Genomic DNA, 26548 nt, shown 5'->3' with positions numbered 1-26548 from the left:
TCCCAAACACACAACTGAAGATCTACCTAATTATTTAAACACCTGATTTCTAATTTATCACCTTTTAATTTATCTGATAAAAAGAGCGTTTCAATTACTTTTTCCACATACCCTGACTCTTAATTACTCATTGTTTGTCTAATTCCTACATCATTTTGTTTCAAAAGACATGGAATTGGTTAATATAAACTCTATTGGATGTTTAAGAATAAAATGGTTTTTGATTCAAGAAGGCTATTGTGGAAAAACTATGGAATTTCTGTAATTATCATGTGTCTCCCTCTCGGGATTTCAACAGGAATTTTTGGCTTTTTCTTTAGTCCCTTGCGGTGCTCTTGTTGTTGTTGTCAGGTCTCTTGCTCGTTGCCTGGGTTGGGGGGGGGGGGGCGGGGGGAGTGGAATCCATCAAATTGGTGAACATGATCAGAACAGAAGTAAAGTCGGATCCTGTCACTAGTGGCCTGGCCACGACCAAGTGATCGGCACCCCAAGAGGTCACGTGGTTACGATCTCGGGAAGTGAAATATTTAAGTGTATTCCAGTGTAATGGAATATTGGTAGACTATCGGGATCTACTTAATAAAGTCCCTGGCTGCCAAACCAGTACAAAAGGCTTCCACTAAATGTATCAAAAGAAAATCTCTGATCTTAATAGGATTCCTTTTTTGTTGTTGCTAAATCTGGTTCTGTTTTTGCACGTTTGGCAGCTGAAAGACTTTTTAGTAAATAACCCCTGTGGTTATGGGGTCAAGCTTCGCTGGGGCAAACCCAATATTGAAACAGATCTAGCTTTCGAATAAAGATCTCTGATTTAAGGGGGAACTTATCAATGTTTTTTTTGTGTGTGTGTGTGTGTGTGTGTGTGTGAGAGAGAGAGAGAACAGGAGAATGAGCATCTTTATACACTTCCAGTTGCCCCAAGAATACGTCCTAGCGTCTTTCACTCCGTTTCCCAGAGATTGCACCATTAAAGTAACGCCAGCACACAGACCGTATGCAGGATAACTGTCATTTGAAGTTCATTTGGAAGTGCAGCTGTAACTATAGTTCCTCTGATATTTGACTAGTTGGTAAATGTCAGTGTTGTCCGTGAGGATCACATGCTGTCCATTCTTGTAATGTCCCTATAATGGCTTTATGGCTGGGATTGATCAAAGCGGAATGTGGGGTATTGCTCCCGATCTTTGACTGGAATGGCTGTTAACGCCAGAACAGGCTACGTCTCTTTATTCACAAGGTGATATGGTGTTTGTCATACGAAATGCTACTTTCATTTGCACTCAATACTTTCCTTAACACCTCATTGCTTTGAGCGACAATCCCCACTAAGATGTCAAAACACACTCCCAAAGGGATCAAACTTAAACATCTGGCCACTGATGATATTTACACATAGCGGTTTACCCGCATGTGTGCGCCAGGATGCTTATACCAGGGTCCTGTCTGCTAGCTCCGTGAGCGGCCATGTTGCATGTGGGGGCTTGCCATAGTGACCTAGTATCTCAACGTCTTGGCATTGTCCGGGTGCGGCAGTCTTTCAGTAGCTTAACTAACTTGTTTTGAGGCTCAAAAGGCCACTTCTGGAATGGGAGGGGGAAATAGGAGGCGTTACCTGTGCAAAATCTTGTTGAACACCGTGCTTTCAGAAGCAAAGGAGAAGCCAGAGGAAATCAACCATCTCCCAAGTCACCGCTCCCCGTGTTTACAAACTAACTTTAAAAATAGATTTAAAAATGGTATAAACGAGGTGTCACATTTAAGTAATAAATGCATCAATCGCCCACATATAGACCCATATTTACTAAGCAGTGCTATTCTGTAAGATACTTGGTGCCGGAAGACACCGTTTTGACCCATTCATATGGTGTCTTCCAGTACTGTTAAAGCACTGCTGAGTAAATATGACCTTTTAATTAAACCCTTAAACATGTTACTGCCATTGGTACACTATATGGTCCTTTAACACTCGGGCGACACCTGGAACCTTTTTTGTGAAATCAACCCTTACATTTGAAATAAACTTGACCTAGAATACGTCTTTGTAATGCTTCACCAGCATTTTCTCACCGTCCTATCGTTTCTCCTCCTTATCTTTTGAAGATTGATAAGTATTTGTACGCCATGCGGCTCTCGGATGAAACCTTACTGGACATGATGGCTCGGTTCAAGAGAGAAATGGAGAACGGCCTTTCAAGAGACACCAATCCAACAGCTATTATTAAGATGCTGCCAACGTTTGTAAGGTCAATCCCTGATGGAACAGGTAAGGTTGTTTTTTAAATACAAACAATACTTTGCCATTACGGACACTCTCTGATTAACCAGAGGAAGATCACTGGCCTCACTTTCTGTTTTGGGTTTTGCCCAGATTATAACTAATCAGATTTATGGGAGATTAATCTCTTTGCTAGGCTCTGCAATGGTAGTCAGGATCAGATGGACTATTTGTAGCAGGTAAATGTTTCCTTGCTCATCACGTGTTAAAGCTGCAGTTCAAGCAATATCCTACATGTGTTTTTTTGTTTTTGTTTTTTTTAAATCTGTTTTGTACTATGAGAAAATATTGTAGCATTTAAAAAAAATGTTTTAATTACATTTTTAATGTTTCTAATGTAGGAAGCATTTCTAAAGTGACAGCCCCCTTCTGAAAGGCTCTGGCTCTTGAGCCCCGTCCTCTCTCTTAGCAGTGCACCAATTGTATCTAGTAACTGCCCAGTCACATAATATTCCAGAACTACATTGCCCAGAATGCTGTGCAAGAACTGAATTAAATAACCCGGAGCAAGCAATCGATTTTAAAGGAGAACGGATCGATCTGCAGCTTAGCTAATCACTTGTAGTGTGCAGATTGTATTGATGCACATATTGAATGAGGAAAAAAAATATATATTTTTTAAAAACGGCAGCTTTAAAACAATAGTTAATGATTTTTGTGTAAATTCTTTTTTTAACATTACTTGAACTGTGAGATCCCCTAGGGCTGATCCACATTCTCACGACCTCCAAGGATCCCCAAGTTCCTAAGAGATTTAAAAAAAAACAAAAAAAACCTATAAATATAGCCTCAGGGTTACCAATAGAAAGAAGTGGTCTGCTCCTCCTACAACTTTCTATTGACCGCCGGAGTAAGAGAGACCCCAGTAACCATATTATATCCACTGCAAAGGATGAGAAATGAATCTCTTGATGGTGCTTCTAAATCCAGGATTGTGCAATGTTGGCCATAATGCCTAGGAGACCGGGGTATATTGATTGTATATTAATTGTGTGGATGTGTGACAGGGTATATGGCTCACCATATGAAGCCTAACAAGGACAGAGCAAAAATAACCACTCTAAAAGCGAAACCACATGGAAGCCCTTATATAAAGAGACTCCCAGTGCAATCACTATGTGGATAGAACATATCCTGTATCATAGGCTGGAGCCCTGCACATACCCTATAGTCACAATAACCATAAAACATAGTAGATCACTCACATATTAACCCCTTCTGCTCCATGACAGCGTGCATCCGTTCCGTTTTGTAGATAGAGTATATGTAGAAAGATGGTGGAGCACTGCAAAGAAATAGGGCTGGAGGCAGATCCGTGAAAAATAAAAATGCTTTAATCCAAATGCATGGTAGCAACAGCTACATTAAAAGGGTCCTCTAACGCGTTTCGCGCTTTAATAGCGCTTTATCAAAGAGTGACTCATGTCTCCCCTGATCTCCCCTTGGGAGACATGAGTCACTCTTTGATAAAGCGCTATTAAAGCGCGAAACGCGTTAGAGGACCCTTTTAATGTAGCTGTTGCTACCATGCATTTGGATTAAAGCATTTTTATTTTTCACGGATCTGCCTCCAGCCCTATTTCTTTGCAGTGCTCCACCATCTTTCTACATATATTATATCCACTGGTCAAGTATTCTTGAAGATTTATCTTGGGAACTGGGTGGTCCCCAGAGGTCGGAGCACTGTAGATATTCTCCGCGGGATTTTTCGGTTCAGATAAATAAAAATGACTGCCCATTACAGCCACAAAACGAGCAACACGCTGATGATGTAAATTGTAAAATTCTGGATTACTATTGCCTCTTGAACCTGCTGAAATTTTAGGTTCCTCTGGCTGTAATGGGCTGAACAGTGGCCATAGTGTAATTTTCTAAGATCAGTGTTAACACTCAATTTTAATCACTACTGCTTTGAAACACAGCATTTCCCTCTCGTCGGTGCTTAATGAGAACAGTATAGAGGTGTGTATGTATGTGTGTGTGTGTTGTGGTAGTAATATTCCCACTAGTGCTCAATGATGATGTTGTGATGTTGTTCCAAATGTGGATCTGTATAACATGAACACAAGTGGAGGAGGCATACAGATGCAAAGCCAAAAGAGCTTGATCTATATTACATCATAGTAACGGCAGGTACGTCTAACGTTTTCGGGGACACAGACCCTACCTCCGATATGCCCACCCATTGCATAACCTTTTTGCTAGCCGGTCATGTTATACAATCAATGGAAAGTTCTTCACAACTACTTTCGAGGAAATTTTGTTGGTGTTATTGAAATTTCCAAAATGTTAACCGTGAATACATTTCAAAACCGCAGATAGGCTGCTTTGACCGATTTATTTATTTTAATATAGACTAAGATGCTTAGTCCTCTCTCCCTTCACTGAAATTCGTATCACTTGTAGCCAGGGTTGCCACCTTCTACTGAAGGCCAACCCGGAGACAACATTTTTAAGTTTCGCACGCCTTTTTCAGCGGCGTCTCCCTGGCATCTTCTGGCACTGTTCCAACATCCTCCGGCATTTTCTGCTCCGACCCGTCAATATGGCTGCGTGGCGTCAAATGGCGCCGCGTTGCCACGATAACGGGACGCCTTATGGCGTTACATAGGCGTTACATAGCGTCTCGTTGTCAAGGCGTTACATAGCGTCGTGTTGTCAAGGCAACGGGCGTCACGTGATGTTGTGACGTCACGTAGGTTCCTCGTTGCCCTGCCAATGCGGCGCCCGACACTGCGCGGCCAAATTGAACGGAGTTATACCAGGGGAAGATGCCGGGAGGACTTCGAGGCTGCTGGGAAATGCCACCGCCGAACACAACCACACGCCAACACCCGGCGTTTTACTGGGTAAGCCCGGAGTTACGTGGTCAAAACCCGTAGTCTCCGTGTCAAACCAGAGTGGTGACCATCCTGCTTTTTGCTCACTTGCGTTCCATCCCAGACACGCGCGCTTGCTGTGTTAAGTCTATATTTAAAAAAATAAATAAATACAACCCCTTAACACGGGCTCTCGACTACAGTCCTCAAGACCAGCCACTGAATGAGCCACCTGTGCTGAAGCAGATTCCTACAAACATAGCAGGTGCGATATTACGTAAGCCTGAGCCTATTTTCACACACTTCTTGTGAATAGGGACTTTAACTACTGGCGCGTTATGTAGGTCCTGCTGCACCAGCGGGAGTAATATCGTGTGCCGCACCTGTATTCAACATATGTTTAATAGCTACTTAAAAAAGCAGTGCACGCTTGTTCTCATTGTTCTACTTCCTCTAGTAAATGCCTTACTCTACCCAAAGCGATTTTTATTTTTAAAATCGAATGATGTGTGTGTGTGTGTGTGTGTGTGTGTGTACATAGACACATACATACACATACATACACATACAGACACATACATACATACATACACATACAGACACATACATACACATATATACACACACATACATACACATATAAACACACACACATATACACATATACTCACACACGTATACACATATACACACACATATACACATATACTCACACACATACATACACATATACTCACACACATATACACATATACTCACACATTGAATTCTTAAGTCCGGAAGGTTAAAAGGGAGCTCTCGGTGCAGTCTAAAGGTTACCATGCGAAGCTAGATTTAAAAAAAAACAGAATTTTAACCCTAATATATATTTTAAAGAACAGGACGTGGGCGTGCTCAAGGGGAAAGATAATCTATATATTGCTGCTTTAGTACACTATACCAGCAGTGGCCAACTCCAGTCCTCACAGGCCACCAACAGGTCCGGTTTTAAGGATATTTCTGCTTCAGCACAGGTGGCTGTCGTTGACTGAGCCACCTGTGCTGAAGCAGGGATATACTTAAAACCTGACTTGTGGACTGGAATTGGCCACTCCTGCACTATACCAATGGTTGGGAAACCCGTCCTCAAGTACTTTCATAAAAACCTGATGTTGGAGGTTGCCTATAATAAATATAGATCACCAATGAATCTTTGCATATTTTCAACAGGTCCCCAAAGCTGCTTTTTTCACCAATTGTCACACCATACAGTAGTTAAACTGCAGAACATTATTCCGGCTAGTAACATACAAATGAGAAAAAGCATGGACGTCACATTTTGTTTCCAGTTCCAGAGAAAGAGGGGGGTGGGGGGATCAAATAAGTCCTATTCTGAAGCTTGAAAAGGCATGCTTAGGAATCACTTTTTTTCATTCAAAGAGTAGTGGTTTCATGGAACAGCTTCCCTGTAAAGGTGATTGGGGCTAATACATTACGAGTACTCAAATGTGGTCTGCGGCTTCACATCAGATAGGAAAATGGACAGCCTACTCGCATTGCAAAGGGGAGAATAATTTATAGGATCTTAAAAAAGCCGTTGGCACACAAACAGTTGTAGGGTGAACATAAATGACACATAAGTTTTACAAATAAGTTAAAGTGAGTAAAAAAAAAAAAGTGTCACCCCTCCACCGTAGAACAATGATCACGAACACGCATGCACACATTCATGTCTCGGACAGACCCCTGAACCTACCTTACCCCATAATCACACAGCAAAGTGCTTCCACTGCAGCTAGGGATTCTGGGTAATGAGCACGAACAGTGTGTCACCTTGTGCTTCCCATCCATTTGGATCCGGTAAAGGTTATGGGGCTTATTTTAGTAGTTCCGAAGTTCAGTGCCAAACTGCGCGGTTTTGGCAAGTTCAGAAGCAGTGTTCTGAAATATGAGTAAAAACTCAAATTCTCTATTGCAAATTGCATCTTCTAAACCGCTTCTATAAAAAGTGACAAACCGCCCGTTTTTTCAGCCAAACCACCCGGCGGATTGTACTTGGTTTGGAAGCTGAATAACCGGAGTTGGTGCTAATTCCATCTCCAGTCTGCCATAGGTTACGCTCTTTCAGCCAAACCCATATTTCAGGCTCTGGATGTAACTCTCAATACCAAGCTCGCCACCCTTGAGGTGGCGTGAAAAAAATGCAAGTTTTTAGAAGCGGTTTGCATAACGAAGCTACGAGAATTGCAGTTTTTGTCACAAAATACGAGTTTGGGACTTTTTTTGACAAACCGATCGGATTGGCAGAGCCGGAGTGAAACCGCTTCTAAAAAAACCTTTTAGACACGGATTGGACACGCGAGAAGGGCTTACAGAATAGCCAAGCACGCCAATCCGATCGGAAACGGCTCTTTACAAACGGTTTAACACACTTCGGAGCTACGAGAATTGTCCCCCTATGTCTGCTGCTTTACTCGATTTCTGCAGCAAAGCCCGGCTCTGCAGCAGTTTTAGAGCAGCTGCTTAATTAGAACCAACCATACCAGATGCCAAAAGGTTGTAAAAACAAAAAAAAAACCCTCTCAATTACCTTTTCCCAGACCTGATTTTGGGATAACCTTTGTATTTGCAGATACATGATTTACATATGGATAAGAATTAATGGCAGGTTCCCTTGTTCTTCATAAAACTGGTCAGGATCAGGTCTCAGAAGACCGGTTAGACCACCTCTGCGGAGTAGATATTGCAACTTGTTAATTAAAGTGACCTAATGACTCCCCAACAAAGTTTAAATGCAGTCATTTGTTGGTCAGACACTGCCTGTCCGTCACACGGAGGCAGCATCGGAATTGATGTTCCCGGGGTTTAATATATCAACAACACACGATTGTATCAATAGACTCTTGTGGTCGATTTTCATATAAGGTTTCCTGGGGTAAATTTTATTGTAATTACTTTTTGTTGATATACTTTAAGAGTTTGTCTTCCTAAAATTAATAGTAGTAGTGACAACAGCTTAGTTTTACTATATGTAGCATTCTTGCATGTTAAGAGGTATTTTATATGATGTAAATAGAAATATTCATCTTATACTATATTAGTGAAAGCACTGTATGTTTGCCTGCCTGCCTGCATGCATGCATGCCTGCCAGCCTGCCTGGATGTCCGGTGTCCCTAGGGGAAATCTCATTGGTCCCTTGGCCCGCCCCCGCACACCTCTCATTGGCCTGAGGCGGAGTGACGGGCCAAAGGACACACAGGGACACACACACACAGGGACACACACACACAGGGACACACACACACACGGACACAGGGACACACGGACACACACGGACACACGGACACACACAGGGACACACGGACACACACACACACACACGGGGCTCACAGTGTTAGCAGCACCCGCGCGCACCTCCTCTCCCCGTGTCTCCCGCGCTTTCACCCCGACCCCCCCTCCCCCGGCGCCGCTACAGTCAGCGGGACACACACACACTATTATTAGCCCTTCAGCGCCCCCCCCCCCCCCACCCAGTGTCAGCGGCCGTGCGAGACCCCCCCTCTATATCTCCCACCTCTCCCCCCCCACACATATACATGCCCCCCCCTCCCCGGCGGGGGAACAGCCAGTGGCCAGGCAGGCTGCCTCGCGGCGCCGAGTGCCCAAGATGGTGGCGCCCGGGACACAGCGGGGGAGCGGCCACAACACGCTGCCTCCCGCCTCAGATCCACGTGGGACCTGCCGGATGGGTGAGTGAGCTGCCTTCACCTCCCCTCCACCCCCCCTTCACCTCCCCTCCACCCCCCCTCCCCTCCAGTGTCAGTGTATCCCCGATACCCCCCCCCCCCCCCCGGCGCCGCTACAGTCAGCGGGGGAGCGAGCGAGCGCCCGGGACACAGCGGGAGAGCGGCCACAACACGCTGCCTCCCGCCTCAGATCCACGTGGGACCTGCCGGATGGGTGAGTGAGCTGCCTTCACCTCCCCTCCACCCCCCCTTCACCTCCCCTCCACCCCCCCTCCCCTCCAGTGTCAGTGTCTCCCCGATACCCCCCCCCCGGCGCCGCTACAGTCAGCGGGGGAGCGAGCGAGCGCCCGGGACACAGCGGGAGAGCGGCCACAACACGCTGCCTCCCGCCTCAGATCCACGTGGGACCTGCCGGACGGGTGAGTGAGCGGCCTACACCTCCCCTCACCCCCTTTCACCTCCCCTCACCCCCTTTCACCTCCCCTCACTCCACTTCTCCCTTCCACCCCCCTTCACCTCCCCATTTACCTCCCCCCCCTTCACCCCCCCTTCACCACCTCCCTTCCACCCCCCCCTTCACCTCCCTTCTACCCCCCCCCCCCTTCACCTCCCCTCCACCCCCCTTCACCTCCCCTCCACCCCCCCCCTCCACCCCCCCACCTTCACCTCCCCTCCACCTCCCCTCCACCCCCCCTTCCCAGCGCCTCCCCCCCCTTCCCAGCGCCTCCCCTCCACCTTCCCACCGCCTGCCCCCCCTTCCCACCGCCCCCCCCCCTTCCCACCGCCTCCCCCCTTCCCCCCCTTCCCACCGCCCCCTCCCCCCCTTCCCACCGCCTCCCAGCCCCCCTTCCCACCGCCTCCCAGCCCCCCTTCCCACCGCCTCCCAGCCCCCCTTCCCACCGCCTCCCCCCACCCCTTCCCACCGCCTCCCCCCACCCCTTCCCACCCCCTTCCCACCGCCCCCCCCCCCTTCCCACCGCCTCCCCCCCTTCCCACCGCCTCCCCCCCTTCCCACCGCCTCCCACCCCTTCACACCGCCTCCCCCCCCCCCTTCCCACCGCCTCCCACCCCCCCTTCCCACCGCCTCCCACCCCCCCTTCCCACCGCCTCCCACCCCCCCTTCCCACCGCCTCCCACCCCCCCTTCCCACCGCCTCCCACCCCCCCTTCCCACCGCCTCCCACCCCCCCTTCCCACCGCCTCCCACCCCCCCTTCCCACCGCCTCCCTCCCCCCCTTCCCACCACCTCCCCCCCCTTCCCACCGCCTCCCACCCCCCTTCCCACCGCCTCCCACCCCCCTTCCCACCCCCCGCCATCCCACCGCCTCCCACCCCCCGCCTTCCCACCGCCTCCCACCCCCCGCCTTCCCTCCGCCTCCCCCTTCCCACCTCCCCCCCTTTCCACCACCTCCCCCCCTTTCCACCACCTCCCCCCCTTCCCACCACCTCCCCCCCTTCCCACCACCCTCCCCCCCTTCCCACCACCTCCCCCCTCCTCCCCCTTCCCACCACATCCCCCCTTCTCTCCCTTTCCACCACCTTCCCCCTCCTCCTCCTTCCCACCACCTCCCCCCTTCCCACCACCTCCCCCCTTCTCCCCCTTCCCACCACCTCCCCCCTTCTCCCCCTTTCCCCCTCCTCCCCCTTCCCACCACTTCTCCCCTCCCCCCCCGCTCCCCTTCCCCCCCTCCGCTCCCCTTCACCCCCCCTCCGCTCCCCTTTCCACCCCCCCTCCGCTCCTCTTCCCCCCCCCTCCACCTCTTTTTCCCCTTTCCCCTCCCACCCCCTCCCACACTTCCACCCCCTCCTCTAACCCTTCCCCCCCTCCTCTAACCCTTCCCCCCCTCCTCTAACCCTTCCCCCCCTTCTCTAACCCTTCCCCCCATTCTAACCCTTCCCCCCCCCTCCTCTAACCCTTCCCCCCCCTCCTCTAACCCTTCCCCCCCCTCCTCTAACCCTTCCCCCCCCTCCTCTAACCCTTCCCCCCCCTCCTCTAACCCTTCCCCCCCCTCCTCTAACCCTTGCCCCCCTCCTCCACCCCTTGCCCCCCTCCTCCACCCCCTCCTCCCCTTCCCGCCGCCCTTCGCCTTCATGCCCGCCTTACCGCCTCCCCACCCCCGCCTCTGCCTTTCACCCGCCCTTACTCCGGCCGCCTCTGCCTTTCACCCACCGCCTCACAGCCGCTGCACGCACTCAACAGACACCCGCCACACTCGACACATACCTGCCGCCACACACACCTGCTGCCTCCCGCCCCTACGCACCGACATCACTGACCCACCGCCTCACACCCTAGCAGGACCCCCCACTCACAGACAGCACTCACAACCCACGCGCCAGCCGCCGCCTCACACCCTTGCAGGACCCCCACTCACAGACAGCACTCACAACCCACGCGCCACCCGCCGCCTCACACCCTAGCAGGACCCCCACTCACAGACAGCACTCACAACCCACGCACCACCCGCCGCCTCACACCCTAGCAGGACCCCCACTCGCACACAGCACTCACAACCCACGCGCCACCCGCCGCCTCACACCCTAGCAGGACACACGACTCAGATTTTTACATCACTTATGGCACCAAAATATACATTGTACTGTGGTGTGGTTACAATAAACCATTTTTATACAACATCGTATTACATTTTCTTCCATCTTTCTTTTCAATATTATTATCCAACCTTTACAACAAACAGTCACCTATTGTTCCACGATTTATAAATAATACTACCTATTACGCATTTACATCCCGGGCAACGCCGGGTCTCTCAGCTAGTAATTAAATAAAAAAACAAATTCTGAGCTAGATGAGTCTCTCCCTCTCTGGCCGGCACTCACAGGACGTAGATATTTATTTAACACGGATCCGCGTTTCGGTCCTCGCTCAACCTTTATCAAGATAACTGAAAGGACGTGAGCTGATACATTACTTATGCTCCGCCGCCTGTAAGGCTGCATCCCCGCTGGCGCTGTGCTCTTGCCGCTTTTACTTATTACATTATTTATGTGGCAGTCCCCGCTCACGCGGTGCTCGCTTGTGCGCAGGCACACACGCTCACCCAAGCTTGAGCTGACAAAAAAAAACTGACTTTGAAGCGCACTCAACTTGCCCGCAACGCCCCCCCCCCCACCCCCGCGCGCGTTTGCAAAATAGGCAGGACACCCGGCGCTCATGCTTAGAGAGTTGGTGACGTCTCAAGCATGAGCGCGGTCAGCGCAGCAGGGACGCAGCCTAAGGGGTGACGTGCGCACACACACACACTTGCGTGCCCACACGCACTCTTACAGCCTGTCGCCACCGTGTAACACGTGTAACAGTCACGTGTTAAATTGGCAAACAGGTGGAATAAGATAACACTTGTTCAATGCTGTTGGTATTAACATCAAACATGGGTAACCCGCCAGATTTAAGTCCCGTCATTGCATGCTTTTCCAGCGATTTTTGCATTGGCAATATGGAAGTTTAAGGAACGCCCATAGAGGGGAAATCTGATTAAAGACCACCCTACCACGCCGAGGTAGTTGGTAGGTACTGTATAAGGTTTCCTGTGGCAAGGCAGTGCTGGTTCTGGTCCAGTTAGCCTCCGGTTCAGTTAAATAAAACACAGGTGGGAACAATGATTGAAAGTGACTTCACTTATAGATGAAATAGGTGACACATAAATATGATTTATGATTACACACCGTAACCAATAGGGATTCGTGTTAACAGTAAGTTCCTGATTGTACTGTGATTAGATTGGGTCCCTGTGGCATTTGAAAGGCTGGAATCTGTGCTCTCCGTCTCTGGTTTCTCTCTCTATATTTAGCCTGGCTGCATTGTGACAGCTGAGACACCAGCTGGTTAAAAAGGCGGACGTGTTAAAGAAATGAGGCGGACGTCATGTTGCAGAGGTTCTCATAGTATGTTTTGGTTTTATCTGAGTTGTTTTTTTTTTTTTTTGTTAAAGCTCTTTCAATGAATATAATAATTTTTCTTCTATTGCCCGGACAATCGTGCAGCTCTGTACATAGAATTTTGCAACCACAATCTGTGCCTGCTCTGAAGCGTTTATAATCTAGTTTTTGGAAAAGAGACTTACCTTAGATCACATGGAGAGCCGACACTGGGGTTCAAACTGGGTTCACCTACCAAAGACAGGAATCCTTACTACAAGGCAACTCCTTCAGATCGACATTCACTGCCTGCCGCTCCCAAAGCTTCGGTCCTATATGGTTCACATAGTTTAACCTTTTGGCTGCCTTTAGTTATGTCGTACCCAGTACTGCTCTGGCACTCAAGGGGCCCTTATGTTGTAATGGGCATGTCATGTTCTTTATGCTCATTTTCTATGGGTAGATTGGATTCATGGCACGGTGGGGGGTGGGTGGGGAAGGGGGGGGTGTTGGTGTCACTAGCATGTGATCTGCACCTAAGTGATCACTTAGTTGCGATCCTAGAAGTTCGGTGGCACTCGTGTGCTGAAGGACATCCGGCATCGTAAAGGTTAACAGTTCAGTTCCCACTTGGCTGCATAGAACCACCTTTCATAGCCACCCCCCAAATCTCAGTCATCAGACAAGGTGCATAGGTTGATGTATTAAAGGAGCAGTTTCCCGTACTATATTTTCTTTTTATCCGCACCCCCCCCTTTTTTTTAACATGGAATTGGAAGCAGGGGGTCCCTAAGAGCTGAAACTCACTATGTTCTGGTCTGGGGACCCCTTGGTTCCCCGGTAATGTCACCTCTGGAGGAAACACAATGGCGGTTTAAATCTCCCATGTGATTCTGGCCAATAGGAAGCCGCAGTGTCATCCGTTGCAGATTCCTACCGGCCAGCGGGACGGGATTTAAACACAAGCGGTACCTTTTCCAGGGAGTATCTCGGGTAGCAGGGCGTCCTAAGAGCTGAAATGAATGCGGTTTGGCTCTTGAGACCCCCCGCATTGCCATCCATGAAACCAGAGACCCCCCCACCCCTGTATTGCCATCCAAAAAAGGGGGAGAGAGGGGAAACCGCTGATTTTAATGTCCGTTCAAAAAATAAATGGGGGCGCTGCCCCACATAGCGTTCAGGGCGCGTCAATGAGACAACCAAAAGGGTGAACACGATCGGACACCACCTGATGCATTTTGTGGATTTTGACTCTTGGCAGTGACAACAATTTATACTAAGGAGATGTGTCTGTTGAGTCCACTTTTTAGTTTATTATGGCAAAAGACCAGGGTGGCCCACTCCAGTCCTCAAGGGCCACCAACAGGTCAGGTGATGCAGCCATTCTGACTGAGCCACCTGTGCTGAAGCAGGGATATCCTGAAAACCTGACCTGTTGGTGGCCCTTGATGACTGAAGTTGGCCACTCCTGACATAAGTCATATCAATAAATATGTCTGAATATTTTCTGTTGGGCATTATGAATGAGGTTGTGTGTTATTGCTTGGTCTGGCACCCATGTTTGTAGAGATGAATTGCATTATTCTTTGAGGCTGGGTTTTGTTGTTGCATTAGGTCGTGCTTATAGTGCCGGCGATGCGACGTCGCCCGGAAACAAATGCATTGCCGCCGCCCCGTGCGCTTATAGTGCGCGCGCGACGGAGCCGTTGGGAAAACTGTTAGCCGGCAAAATTTGATTTTTCAAGGGCTGTCGCGTTACGTGACGGCCCTTGAACCTATCAAATTGCTGGAAACACGCGATGCCGCCGCCCGGCGAAATATAACTTTCGACTGTGGCGACGGGTGACGTCACCCGTCGTGTCATCGACGGCACTATAGGCACGGCCTAAGCTACACGTAACAAAGCTAAGTTTTAATATTTACTTATGCCTTTTATTAAGTGTTCATTATAAGTGCATCTCTCGATGCATTCAGGCTTGAAGACCAAGCATCTGTTCTAGTGTTTATTTTGCATTCGTTGTAGAAAGTAATGACCTTATTTAATTACCGGCGGTCTCCATCCATAAAATACTTTATTTCTTCCCAGCAATATAGCAACCTTTCCATCAAACATCCAGACAACCAGTAATGATGGACTTAAAAAAAAAAATAATAATAACTTTTAGTAGGAAATTACAAAGTCATTAAATCATTTATCGATTATGATTCTTATTGAAATCCTTACACCTTTTCCTCCCCAGGTACTATGAGTAATCAGAAGACTACTCCAATCAATTAATTCTTAATTCTAAAACACATAATGATGCTATAATTACTGTAAGTAATTCTAAGAACTGTTTAGGTAACTTCATTGGGAAAATACTTGGGCCCAAACCCACAAAGCTCTGTTAGTCGTAACGTGATGTTAAGTGACTTAACTGTGTATCTTTAAAAAACAATAACATCATGATAAGGCTGCGGACATAGTGCCGCAGCCCGAGCGGAGACGCGCTGAGGCTGAGGGAAAGCAGGTGCTTTCCCTGGCCATAGTACTCGGGCCGTGGGGGGCGTTCCCGGGGGCGTTCCCAGTGACGTCACGGAGCTGGTTCGCCCTCATCGTGCGAACCGCTCACGTGACTGCCCTGTCTGATTTCTTGCGCATTGGGCGCCCCACTCCTGCCTCCGCCCCCATGCCACATGTACGCGAACACTGCCATAAGGCAGTCTGTTCGCTCAGCGGTCTGAGGTACCATGGACGCAGCCGAAGCCGTGTTTTCTCCTGTAAAGAACACCGCGTTAACTGTAACGGAGGGATAATGAAATGCAAATGAGACGTTCTTTAAACTTCGCAAATCCACTGAAGTCCATTAAGGTTAATAGATGGACTACCAAGGCCGGCTTGATGATGGTGCAACTGTGCTCTTCCCCACAACAATTAAACTGGGTGTCAGGAGAGAGCGCGGGGCCGCTTATCTTCTCCGGAGCGTCACGTCATGGCGCTGCCTCGTGGTATCCCTTTGCCACAACATGATGCTCACAGCCTCTGTAAGCTCAGAACATCGCATGGCGTACCGACGTCGGAGGAAGAGATGCCGCTCCGGTGATGGTAAGAGACCCCACGCCAAAACGCCACTGCACCGAATCCCTTCAAGACTCCTAGCTGGCCGTTGTTACTTGCAGCCACACTCTGAAATGGGGCTTTCGCAGGGTCTGGACAGGTATGATTGAACTAACATAGCGTTATTTCCCGCTCCTCTCTTACTCCACTTTAGTTAATGGACTATTTCAGAGTCTGGATCGGAGTAACGCTAAGATATATGTAACCTCGTGTTATTGGAAGATAACGCAGCGTTATGCTACAATAATGGGACGTTGCGCCTATGCTAATGCGATGTAGAACGACGGTTGCTTTTGCATATAATTAGCTTTGAGGGTACCATGTTCACCTCAGGAAAGATCCCGTCCGCTCCTGTTTCAGGTAACTTCACGTTATGTGCTCTGAATTAATAGCGCCCTGAGGAACCGGGGTATTTTATTTACACAGTATAACTGCAAATAGAAAATAACTCATACAGTTGTAACAGAGACTCTGTCCTCCGTGCCGCTGGAACTATAGTTCTGGATTTTGATTACCTTTTATAAAGTGCAAATCCACCCCCAAACCCCAACACCCCCTGTTAATTCTTCACAGGATGGGAACCAGTGGGTCCCCCAGAGCTGAACTGTGCTGTTTTTTGGCTTCGGAGACCCGCAAGTTCACAAGATACTAACTTGTGAAGTTGTTAATACCTCCTGGTTTTATAAAAGACCGTCCAGTAGGAAGCCACAACTGAGGATGATGTTGCAGCTTCCTATTGGCTTGAGATATGGTGGCCATTTTGTTTCCTCTAGAGAGAGATTTAAACCTGGTAAGTTCACTGGTAAAATACCTCGGAAACCAGGGGTTCCACCGGAACGGAAAATAGCGCAATTCAGCAATCTGGATCCCATCCTGTAAAAACAAAAAATGCTGGTATTTTTTTTTTTTAACCTTTAAAGCCTGCTCTCCTCCTGCGTTGCGCCCCCCTTATCTCTAATGTGGTGTCAAATGCCACTGCGGGGTCATGTGACCCGCAGCGTCATTTGACGTCACGTCTCCATGGCAACGGGCGTCTGTAGCCACCATGCCCCTCCCCCCCCCAAAAAAAGTATTGCGTCGCTCAGTTTGCGCTCCCCTGCCTTGAAGAACTGCCAAACACTTTAAAAATGTATTTTTACTCCCATGAACCACAGCATACATATTGTGTCTACTTAAATATATTTTTGCGTCGTAGGATATGTTCTGTATGTGTGTGTGTATGTATAAAAGCTTCCCGTAAAAGGTGACACTGTGTGCTCCTTTGCATGTCATTACCCAGAATCCTTGGCTGCAGTGGGAGCACTGTATGCTAAGAGATAATGGGGAAAGGCAGGGTCTCAGACCTGTCTGAGACATGTGAATGTGCTCACAAGGGTATTTTTATTTCCTGTGCACTGTAAAAGAGATTACAACGCGTATAGTCCAGAATGGCTTCTATTGGTCCAAATGCTGACTAATCTCTATTTTTACTTTGTTGGCAACCCATTCTGGATGCTTCATACATAACATTGGAGATATACATTTGTTGTACGTGTTGTTCTAACACATGTTCTTTCCTGAAACAGAAAAGGGAGATTTCATTGCATTGGATCTGGGTGGATCTAATTTTCGTATTCTGCGGGTGAAGGTTTCACATGAGAAAAAGCTGACTGTTCAGATGGAGAGTGAGATTTATGACACGCCAGACGACATCATCCATGGGAGTGGCACACGGGTAAGTGTTTTATATGCCAGCTGTTGGAGATTCGGACAGAATTTTCCCAGTGCTGCCATTTTATAGCATGGGGTCTCCACTCCAGGCCTCAAGCCCCCCGCCCCCTAACAGGTCAGGTTTTCAGGATATCCCAGCTTCGGTACAGGTGGCTCAATCAGAGGCTCAGTCTTTGGCTGTGCTGAAGGCTAGGGTTGCTAGCTGTCCAGTATTGACCCGGACTGCCCTGTATTTGGACATTGTCCTGTAAAAAATTAGAGGTAATACTGGACATGTACGTATAAAGTGGAGAATAAACTCCAAAACCGGTGCTCCAAAATGACAAGCAATGGCACTGCAACAATGAAATGTATTTGTATCAGTCCTGCCAGGGCTCACTGTGTGCAGTATGGTATCATATAGGGTCAAAGCAAAGCACCCCGGAGATACTTGATACTCCGCCACTACCCTCACTAATCCTGGCGTCCTACGCACAACCCGTAAGCCCCTGAAGGCGCAGTACTCACAGACTTGACACGTCGATGCCGCCCGTCAAACGCTGTGATCCAAAGACTTGATCCAGGTGCAGTGTTGGCGTGCTCCAGCCTCAGGAAGTCCGATAGGAAAAAGGTAGGTATGGCGGTTCCCATCCGTCCGCGGGGGTAAATGAAAGCGCAACCACTATGTAAAAAGTAACTTTTAATGTGTCTTAGACATGTCTAGTGCACATTAAAAGTTACTTTTTACTTAGTGGTTGCGCTTTCATTTACCCCCGCGGACGGCTGTGAACCTCCATACTTATCTTTTTTCCTACTGGACATGTATGTGTCTACCGGTATTACCTCTCTGGACATGGCGGCCGCGGGATTTCCTCGAGCAGGGAGCTGCTGGGCTGTTGCTAGGTGGCTGGGCTGATTGGCTGAGTTACCCAGCAGCAGCCAATCAGGAGTAGGTGTCAGGAGCCTGGGGGTGGGACAAGGAGAGGAGGAAACCTCATAGAGCGAGGGTGTGCGTACGCCTCGAGCGCATTGCTCCTTTCACCATTGTGTCCCAGTATTTTTGGAGAAGCCACCTGGCAACCCTACCTGAAGCAGGGACTGATTGAGCTGTCTTTGCTGAAGCAGGGATATGCTGAAAACCTGACCTGTTGAGGGAGGAAGAGGAGGGTGGGGGGCTTGAAGACTGGAGTTGATCCCCTTGATTTTATTTTATACTAAACGTGGGGCAATGTGTTTGCTTGTTTTGAATACCTACTACTGCGAGATGGTCCACAAAGCTACTCCCTACCTTCATATATTGCTGCATTCATAATGTGGCTTTTACTCAAGCCATCACACGTCCCGCGCTGCCTGGAGATGGAGGCTCCTCTGTGCCGGGCTGAGAGAGGAGAAGAGGATCGCAGCCTCTACGTCTCCAGGTGGCGCGGGACGTGCATGCTGAGCAGCCAGCCGAGTTTTCCCCCTGGAGCCGCGGCACCTTTGGCAGCTTGTCCTGGCACACGAGTGTTCCGCAGGCCACAGGTTGAGAAGCATTTATCCAGCTTCACAATGCAGAATTCTTGCAGCTGTGTTAGATTCTTTAGAAAATATATTTAATTTTTTTTATTTATATATAAAAATGTTTTACCAGGAAGTAATACATTGAGGCTTGAATACGAGAGGTAACTATTGTATGTTCTAGGCACAGAATTCTAACAATACTAGTATACCTGGTTACATTAAAAGAACAGTCATACAGTCAATTCACAGACATTATATTATATATGGGACCCACATGGAATTTCTCTAACGATGTTGCTTGATCAGCGTTTCCCAAGCAGTTTAGTTTTCTAAAATGGTTACATCACTTTTGTTTTGTATTTGTGAAGCGCTGAGTAAACTTTTGGCGCTATATAAATAAAGATAATACATACATTTGTATAATAATTCTTCTTGTAGCATTGTGTTTATAAAGCATAGTGTGTTATAATGTGTGTAAAGGCAGAACATTCGCAGTAATTGCTTGTAGGTACCGCTTGAGAAAACAAACTTTAATCATCTGTGATGCCTAATTTAGAGGATGGGATTCATAATTCAGTATTCTCTTTATTTAGTATTCTCTGAAGCTGTCTTCACCTTAGAGAAGATTTAAGGTCCATTCAAATGAATACAGCTGATATCTTCCCTTATTAAATAGGGACCATAGTGGATAATCTATATGCACCAAAGCAGCTGTTCCGTCCGTTTTCGGTTAAGAATCCCTATTGCCATCAGCTGCTTCTGCTGAGTGTGATAATAACAGCCTAGCACCTCATTAACAGCTCCACATCTGACATCCAGCATACTTGTATTCTGCTAGTTTATAGTCCTTATACCGGCACTCCATTGAAAGCATTCACCACTGAGCTCATCTCCATCCTGACGTCTCACCTTCAGATGTATGTGCTTTCTCCCTCATTGGCTGAACCGCCGCCGTGACGTGACCAATGCTCGCCCGCTGCGCTAAAAGTCAAAAATCTTGTCTTTTGGCAAAGACAGTTGCGGATTGCACCTTGTGCACACACGCCGACTGGAGCCTGCCCCATAGAGGGCTGTACGTTGTGTGCGGCGCGCACGCTGTTGCTCGCGCGCGCGCAGCTGCATCCACCGGCGACGAAGCCTCATGCTGGTCCCTACAATTAATCTAGATTTATTTTTGTCAGCATGACTTGGGTCCCTATGACGTTCAGGGTGTATCGTGTTCGTGTTCTTGGGGGAGACCGGGATTACTGGGGGCAGGTCGCGACCACGGTAACTATTATAAATCCAAAAATGTTTACATCTAACATTGTGTCTCAACAGCTTTTTGATCATGTTGCTGAATGCCTTGGAGACTTCATGGAAAAGAAGCAGATTAAAGACAAAAAGCTGCCAGTTGGATTCACCTTTTCCTTCCCATGCATACAAACAAAATTAGATGAGGTGAGCCTGAAAAAAATTCCCTCTTTTTAATATGACCTTAGGCTGTCTTCTTGTCAGTGAAGGTTTTAGTCCCTTTCAAATAAATGGGGCTATCACCTTCCCTGACATGGAGAAGATGCCTTAACAGCATGCTGAGGGGTCATTAAGACTCTTGATACATTTTCATCACAACCACCCTCTTAAAAACACTGTGGTCCATACCCCCACTAAGTGGTCCTAGTTGCATAAGACACATTGCAGCCACAGAAGACCCTTTTCGGCCTATTCACTTAAATGGGCCATGAACAATTTTCCACGCTGGAAATGTGTCTTCTGGAATAGCAGTGCTTAGTAAATATGGGACTATGGGCTTCCTTAAAGAGAAGTGCTTCTTTATAAGACACATTCCGTGCTGAAATACCACTTATGCTCCCATTCACAGGAATGGGCTATAAAGGACCATATTCACTAAGTGCTGCTATTCTGCAAGACCCCTTCCATGCTGGAAGACACTTTCATTATCGCCTTTTGGTATAAAAACACTTAGAAAACTTGGCCCACGAGCTTGAATGGGATCATCCTCTCAAAAAGCAGGACTTCTCCCCAAAACCTCAGCTGGCACCATATCCTTCTTAAAATCATTGACTCGTATGGGAATCAACAGGTTTTCAGGATATTCCAGCTTCAGCACTGGTGGCTTAATCAGTGCCTCAGTCAAATGACTGAGTCACCTGTGCTGAAGCAGGGATATCCTGAAAACCTGGGCTGTTGGTGGCCCTTGACGACGTCTGAAGTTGCCCACCCCTGCTGTAGCGTAATAAGTCATTGAATGGTAGGAATTGTGTGTTGATTGTAACAAATTACCATTTTCCTGATTTTTGGTTTTTGTATTTGCTTATTTAGGGTATTCTGGTTACGTGGACCAAACGGTTCAAAGCAAGTGGAGTGGAGGGAGCAGATGTCGTCAAGCTGCTAAACAAGGCAATCAAGAAACGCGGGGTAAATAATCCTGATCATTTATGAACACTCTCTTGCAAATAATTGAACAGTCTCTATATGTGCTGCCTAAACAAATCTAACCAAGCTCTCGTTTCTCTGAAAATTAATTACAAATTGCACTCTTGGGGGCCCCTGGATGGCAGAGTGTTTGTCTCCTTAAAAAAATATGAAAAATGTGCTGCTTTTAATGGGGATATTTTATTCCCTTTGCTTTGATGAAGACCCTCCTCCTAGTCCCTAATATCAGCCATCCTGTACTAGTTTTCCTGCCTTTGCTTTTTCAAACACCCAATAATCGCTAATCCTACTGCCCTTGGACCTCTTTCTTTCTACCCCAACCCTCCCCCCTCCAGTTTTTTTTTTCCCACCCCTCCATCCTTCCTGCCTTTTTTAACACAAGTCTTTGTGTTGCGTTCTTTACCTAGGACTACGAGGCTGACATAATGGCCGTTGTGAATGATACCGTAGGGACTATGATGACTTGTGGGTTTGATGACCAGCGCTGTGAAGTTGGCATAATCATAGGTAACATTAGATGAGCATACACGCGGTCAGTTTCAGAGACGTTGATGTACTGTATACGTTATATTTACTGTCGCTTGTTTCCTTAGGTACTGGTACTAATGCCTGTTACATGGAAGAGTTGAGGCATATAGATGTAGTGGAAGGCGATGAAGGGAGAATGTGCATTAACACGGAGTGGGGAGCGTTTGGTGATGACGGATCTCTCGAGGACATCAGAACGGAGTTTGATAGAGAGATTGACAGAGGATCCATGAACCCAGGAAAACAGCTGTAAGTATTTACAGTCTTCTTTATATCCCATGGGGCACATACTGTACTAAACCAGTGGTACGCAACATGATATTCCACAAGGGCCGCATTACCTCTAAAGGGCTGTTTGTGTGTGTGTATCTATCTTGTGCACAGGCAGAAGGGTTTGTGCTTTTGCCCTCCAGTCAGCATGTTAATGCTAGCACACGGAGTACTGTCCCGTTCCTCTCCTTACACTGGGATTTAGGGATTAGCACTGTCAGCACAGGGAGTGGGAAGAAGCTACGATTCACACTGGCAACATCTCCACTCTCTCTGCACTGGTGGGGTGGGAAGCGGTTGAGGGCTGCAGGTGAAGCCCCCGGACTGCCTGTCACCTACCAATCTACTAAACAGAAAACCAAAACGTTGCAAATTGACAAAGCCAAAGAATAAGGAAAGTAGTAGCACCCAGACGTAGGTGTTCCTTTTATCCCTAATATCCATTTACTCCAATGTGGTTTTTTTCTGAAGACGTACAGCCCTGTTTGATCCCAGCATGGAGATGGTACCGCCAACCTATCTTCATGTCATGAGCCTGAAGTCCACTTGTAGTTCTCCATGTCTTCATTACCCATGGAGATTCATGGTTATTACCAATCTGACGGGAGTCCTCAAAAGCTCGCACTTTGCACCCTGATGACCGTTCTTTGGCAGGACACAGCTTTTTTTTTTTTTTTTATGTTTCTTTTGGAAGATTGTTAAAAGAACATATCCTTTCTCTTGCCGACTCAGTATGATGTGAATGCATTGTTAACTTCAACTCAAAATAACTCAAGTTAACACACACCGAATAATGTGCCAACGACTTCCCATCATATCAAATGGGGGCAACTTCCTTTTGTAATACACAACCTGCATCATTAGACCTGCCAGTGTTGTAGCTTTGCACCATCCCTTGGTAGCGTTTCCCTGTCTCGCCAGCACACTCTGTCTGGTTGGTGTATATATAAAGTGTTGCAGACTGGAGCATTGCTCCATAAATGGGTGCAAATTGTGTCATGGTTCCCTTTGTGTCCCTGTATCGAGGATATGTGCCCTAATTTTGCACCTGCCTATGAGCTTTGTGGGGGGTGGTTATAGGAGGAGTGAGTTGGGAGGAGATAGTGGGTGGAATACTATGATGACGTATGGAGATTTACACCTTTAAGTTTACGGGGGAGATGTATCAACGTAAAGAAAGTGTGAGGAGAGATGTGTTATGACGCGCTGATCCATTTTCTGTTTGGGTCAAACGAAAGAAAGTGTCTTGGGTAATTGAGGCACAAAAAGTTTATGCTCTACCCCCTGTATTATATTGTATGTCTTTATTTATATAGCGCCAAAAGTGTACTCAGCGCTTCACAAAGCGCACAGTACAGATAATTATACAATAAGTGCAGCAAAATCAGACAATAGGAAAGGAAATCCTTGCCCCGAAGAGCTTACAATCTAAGAGGTTTAATGGGAAACTTACAGAGACAGCAGGTGAGGGAGTAAGTGCTGTAGATGGCAGTGCTTGGTCACAATGGGTGGTAGGAGTTACTGAGTGTGGGACATTAGCCATGAGGGCAGGCTATTGGGATGCTTGATTGGTGGGGTAAATTTTAAGGAAGGTCAGTGTTAAATGAAAAGATTAACACCATTTACAGGGGAAGAGGTGGCAGGGAGAGGCATGAGTGAGATCAGGTGTGTATGTCTGGCTTCAGGCTTAGGGAAGATCCCCAGCAGCAGGAAGGAGTAGATAGAGGGTGTGAATAGAGGATTTGTGTGGGTGTTTTTTATTGAGGGGTAAAGAAGTTGTTGGGAGAGAGGTGAATAAATAATGGTGGAGTGGGGATGTTGTAGAGAACAGAAATGCTCACAAAGGAGTGAGGAAACAGAAAAAGAAATAGGGGGGGGGGGCATAGTGAGATGCAGGACGAGAGAGTTTCCAGGTACTAGAGGATAAAAGTGTACAAATAAATCACAGATGTTAAAAGTTAATGTCTCACAGTGGCAACGTTGTAATGCAGAGTCCAGATCTTCCTCCAATTTCAACTCCAAAATGAACTCTTGTAGACACTTTTGATGTTACACAGCCATATGGCTAACAGCCATGCTACAGTGACTTAAGTACCCTATTCACATGCATTTGACTAACACTTAAGGGAGGGGTTTGTCTAATCAGCTCAGACTTACAAAATAGTTAATTAGATTATAATTTCTCTCTCAATTGATAGGAATCAGCTCACAAACATACCCCAAAAGCCAATTAAATCTTAATTTCTCTGGTTGGTAGAATGCAGCTCAATGACACATACCCAAAAAAACAATTAAATCTTAATTTCTCTGGTTTATTTGACGCAGAGTTTGATACTCATTATAATCTGTGCGTCATGAAACCCCTCCGATTGTCAGTGCGAAAATGGCAAACCGCCACACACGATCCAGTTCCCTATGTCTTTCTGTCCCCCTTATCCTAGCCTCCAAGGCATCTGCTGAGGTCGGTGATGGTATACACTGTTTGACTATTTGCATGAAGTCTCAAACTCCAGTTACAAGCTTCTTACATTCGACGCAGTTGCAGGACTAAAATGGCACAAAGCGTCAAAAGGAAATGGTCTTTAGGTTGTGAACTGTAGCAGACTTTACCATTCCTCTTTACAGGTTTGAAAAGATGGTCAGCGGGATGTACATGGGGGAACTGGTCAGGCTTATTTTGGTAAAAATGGCCAAAGAAGGACTTCTTTTTGAAGGGAGAATTACTCCAGAACTGTTAACCAGAGGAAAGTTTGACACGAAGCATGTCTCTGCCATTGAAAAGTAAGTGATTTTTTCCCCAACATTTCATATAACTATTGCTATAAATGTTAAAAGCTTATTTTTCACATCCTTGTTCCATATTTACTCTCTCACTCCCAATTATATTGACATTGTATTGTTCAGTCAATGTGTAATTGATTTTTGTGCAGCGCTGAGTACATGCTCAGTGCTATACAAGTAAAGAATAATATTTGTTGGGCTACAACCTGTAATTTGGGGGGGGGGGGCTTAGTTGTAAACCCTTTCCATATTTACTTGAAAGGGTGCTGTCTTCGCCCCCAGCCACCCCAATATCATCTATTTTTTTGAAGGTGATCACCATGTGATGCCTTTTAAAATAGATTACCAACCTGATTTTTATTATACTGTATTTTCCTAGCTGTTATTTTATTTTTTTAGTTTAAAAGTCCCGATGCCTCCATTAGAGTTAACATGGCATCCTGCTGCTGTCATTTTTCCATCTCCAACAAATATACAAACCACAAAAGATCATATCAGAAGAAAATGTCTTGGTTATCATACTAATCTCAGACCAGGTTATTTAAGGTGTATTAATATCACTAAGTGATAGGGGCTTAGCAGGCACGTCAATTTACATTAGGGCCTATTTTTGTGCAGGTTTTTTGTTTTACCTATCTGAACCCAGAGGTTCCCTGGAGTGGATTCACGGTCCCCAGATGTATGGGGTCCCCCACTTCTGATGCAACGAGCAGTTTTTACAGGGCTTGCTCCACTAACCAATAGAAAGCTGGAACGTCACCGGGGGAGGATGTTGCAACTTTTGTCTGTCTGTTGCTCAATTGTCATATTTATATATTTGTGTCAAAACCGGCACACAGAACAAAACTGCAAATATTTTGGATACCAAGCGGTCCCCAGAGGTTGGGGGACCATGGAACAGCTCTAATGCCCCTCTTTCCCCACCCTCCCCCAAGTTCAGTTATATTAAGAATAAAAAAAAGAATTGGGCAGGATTGCTACTTTAATATAAAATAAAAAATCGGTGAGCAGGGAGAGAATTAGAAAGGTTAATACAGACCTCATACGTCATATAACCCATCTCTGCCTTAGAAAAAGGGTCTATTGATTTATTTTTTAAACAAACCAAATCAAGAAACCCTTAACTACCCCTTCTAACTTACACTGATCACTGGCTATACTGCTTGGGTTGACCCTGTTACCTTTTATGTACAATTTATGTATACACATTTATATCTGTTATTGGTTTTACTTTTATGCTTGGAAAATTATTTTATGTACACAACAACAAAGCTTGGAAGTAAAAGTGAGCCTATTGTGCTTGCAGGAGTAAAGAAGGTTTAAGTAAAGCCAAAGACATACTGACCAGACTGGGGGTAGAACCATCCCACGAAGATTGCATTGCTGTACAACACGTGTGTACCATTGTCTCCTTCCGCTCCGCTAATCTGATTGCCGCGACACTGGGCGGCATCCTTCTACGTCTCCGGGACAACAAAGGCGTCCCCAGGCTGCGCACCACAGTGGGCATTGATGGGTCGCTGTACAAGATGCATCCGCAGTAAGATCT

General features: G+C 47.0%; 1 protein-coding gene across 2 annotated transcripts in view; it reads left to right on the top strand.

The window, feature by feature from the left end:
- Positions 1 to 26548, top strand: part of LOC142501263 (hexokinase-1) — a 63674-nt gene that overhangs the window by 18994 nt on the left and 18132 nt on the right. For both annotated transcript variants that reach the window (XM_075610910.1, XM_075610911.1), the window contains exons 2-9: positions 2101 to 2263; positions 17361 to 17509; positions 20305 to 20424; positions 21307 to 21402; positions 21828 to 21927; positions 22014 to 22197; positions 24844 to 24999; positions 26306 to 26539. In XM_075610910.1, coding sequence (XP_075467025.1) covers positions 2101 to 2263; positions 17361 to 17509; positions 20305 to 20424; positions 21307 to 21402; positions 21828 to 21927; positions 22014 to 22197; positions 24844 to 24999; positions 26306 to 26539 — 1202 coding nt within the window. The remainder of the gene's footprint in view (positions 1 to 2100; positions 2264 to 17360; positions 17510 to 20304; positions 20425 to 21306; positions 21403 to 21827; positions 21928 to 22013; positions 22198 to 24843; positions 25000 to 26305; positions 26540 to 26548) is intronic.

This window comes from Ascaphus truei, chromosome 8 (assembly GCF_040206685.1).
Source record: "Ascaphus truei isolate aAscTru1 chromosome 8, aAscTru1.hap1, whole genome shotgun sequence".
Taxonomy (NCBI): domain Eukaryota; kingdom Metazoa; phylum Chordata; class Amphibia; order Anura; family Ascaphidae; genus Ascaphus; species Ascaphus truei.
Note: the sequence above shows the minus strand (reverse complement) of the source record. Positions and strands in the feature narration are given on the sequence as shown.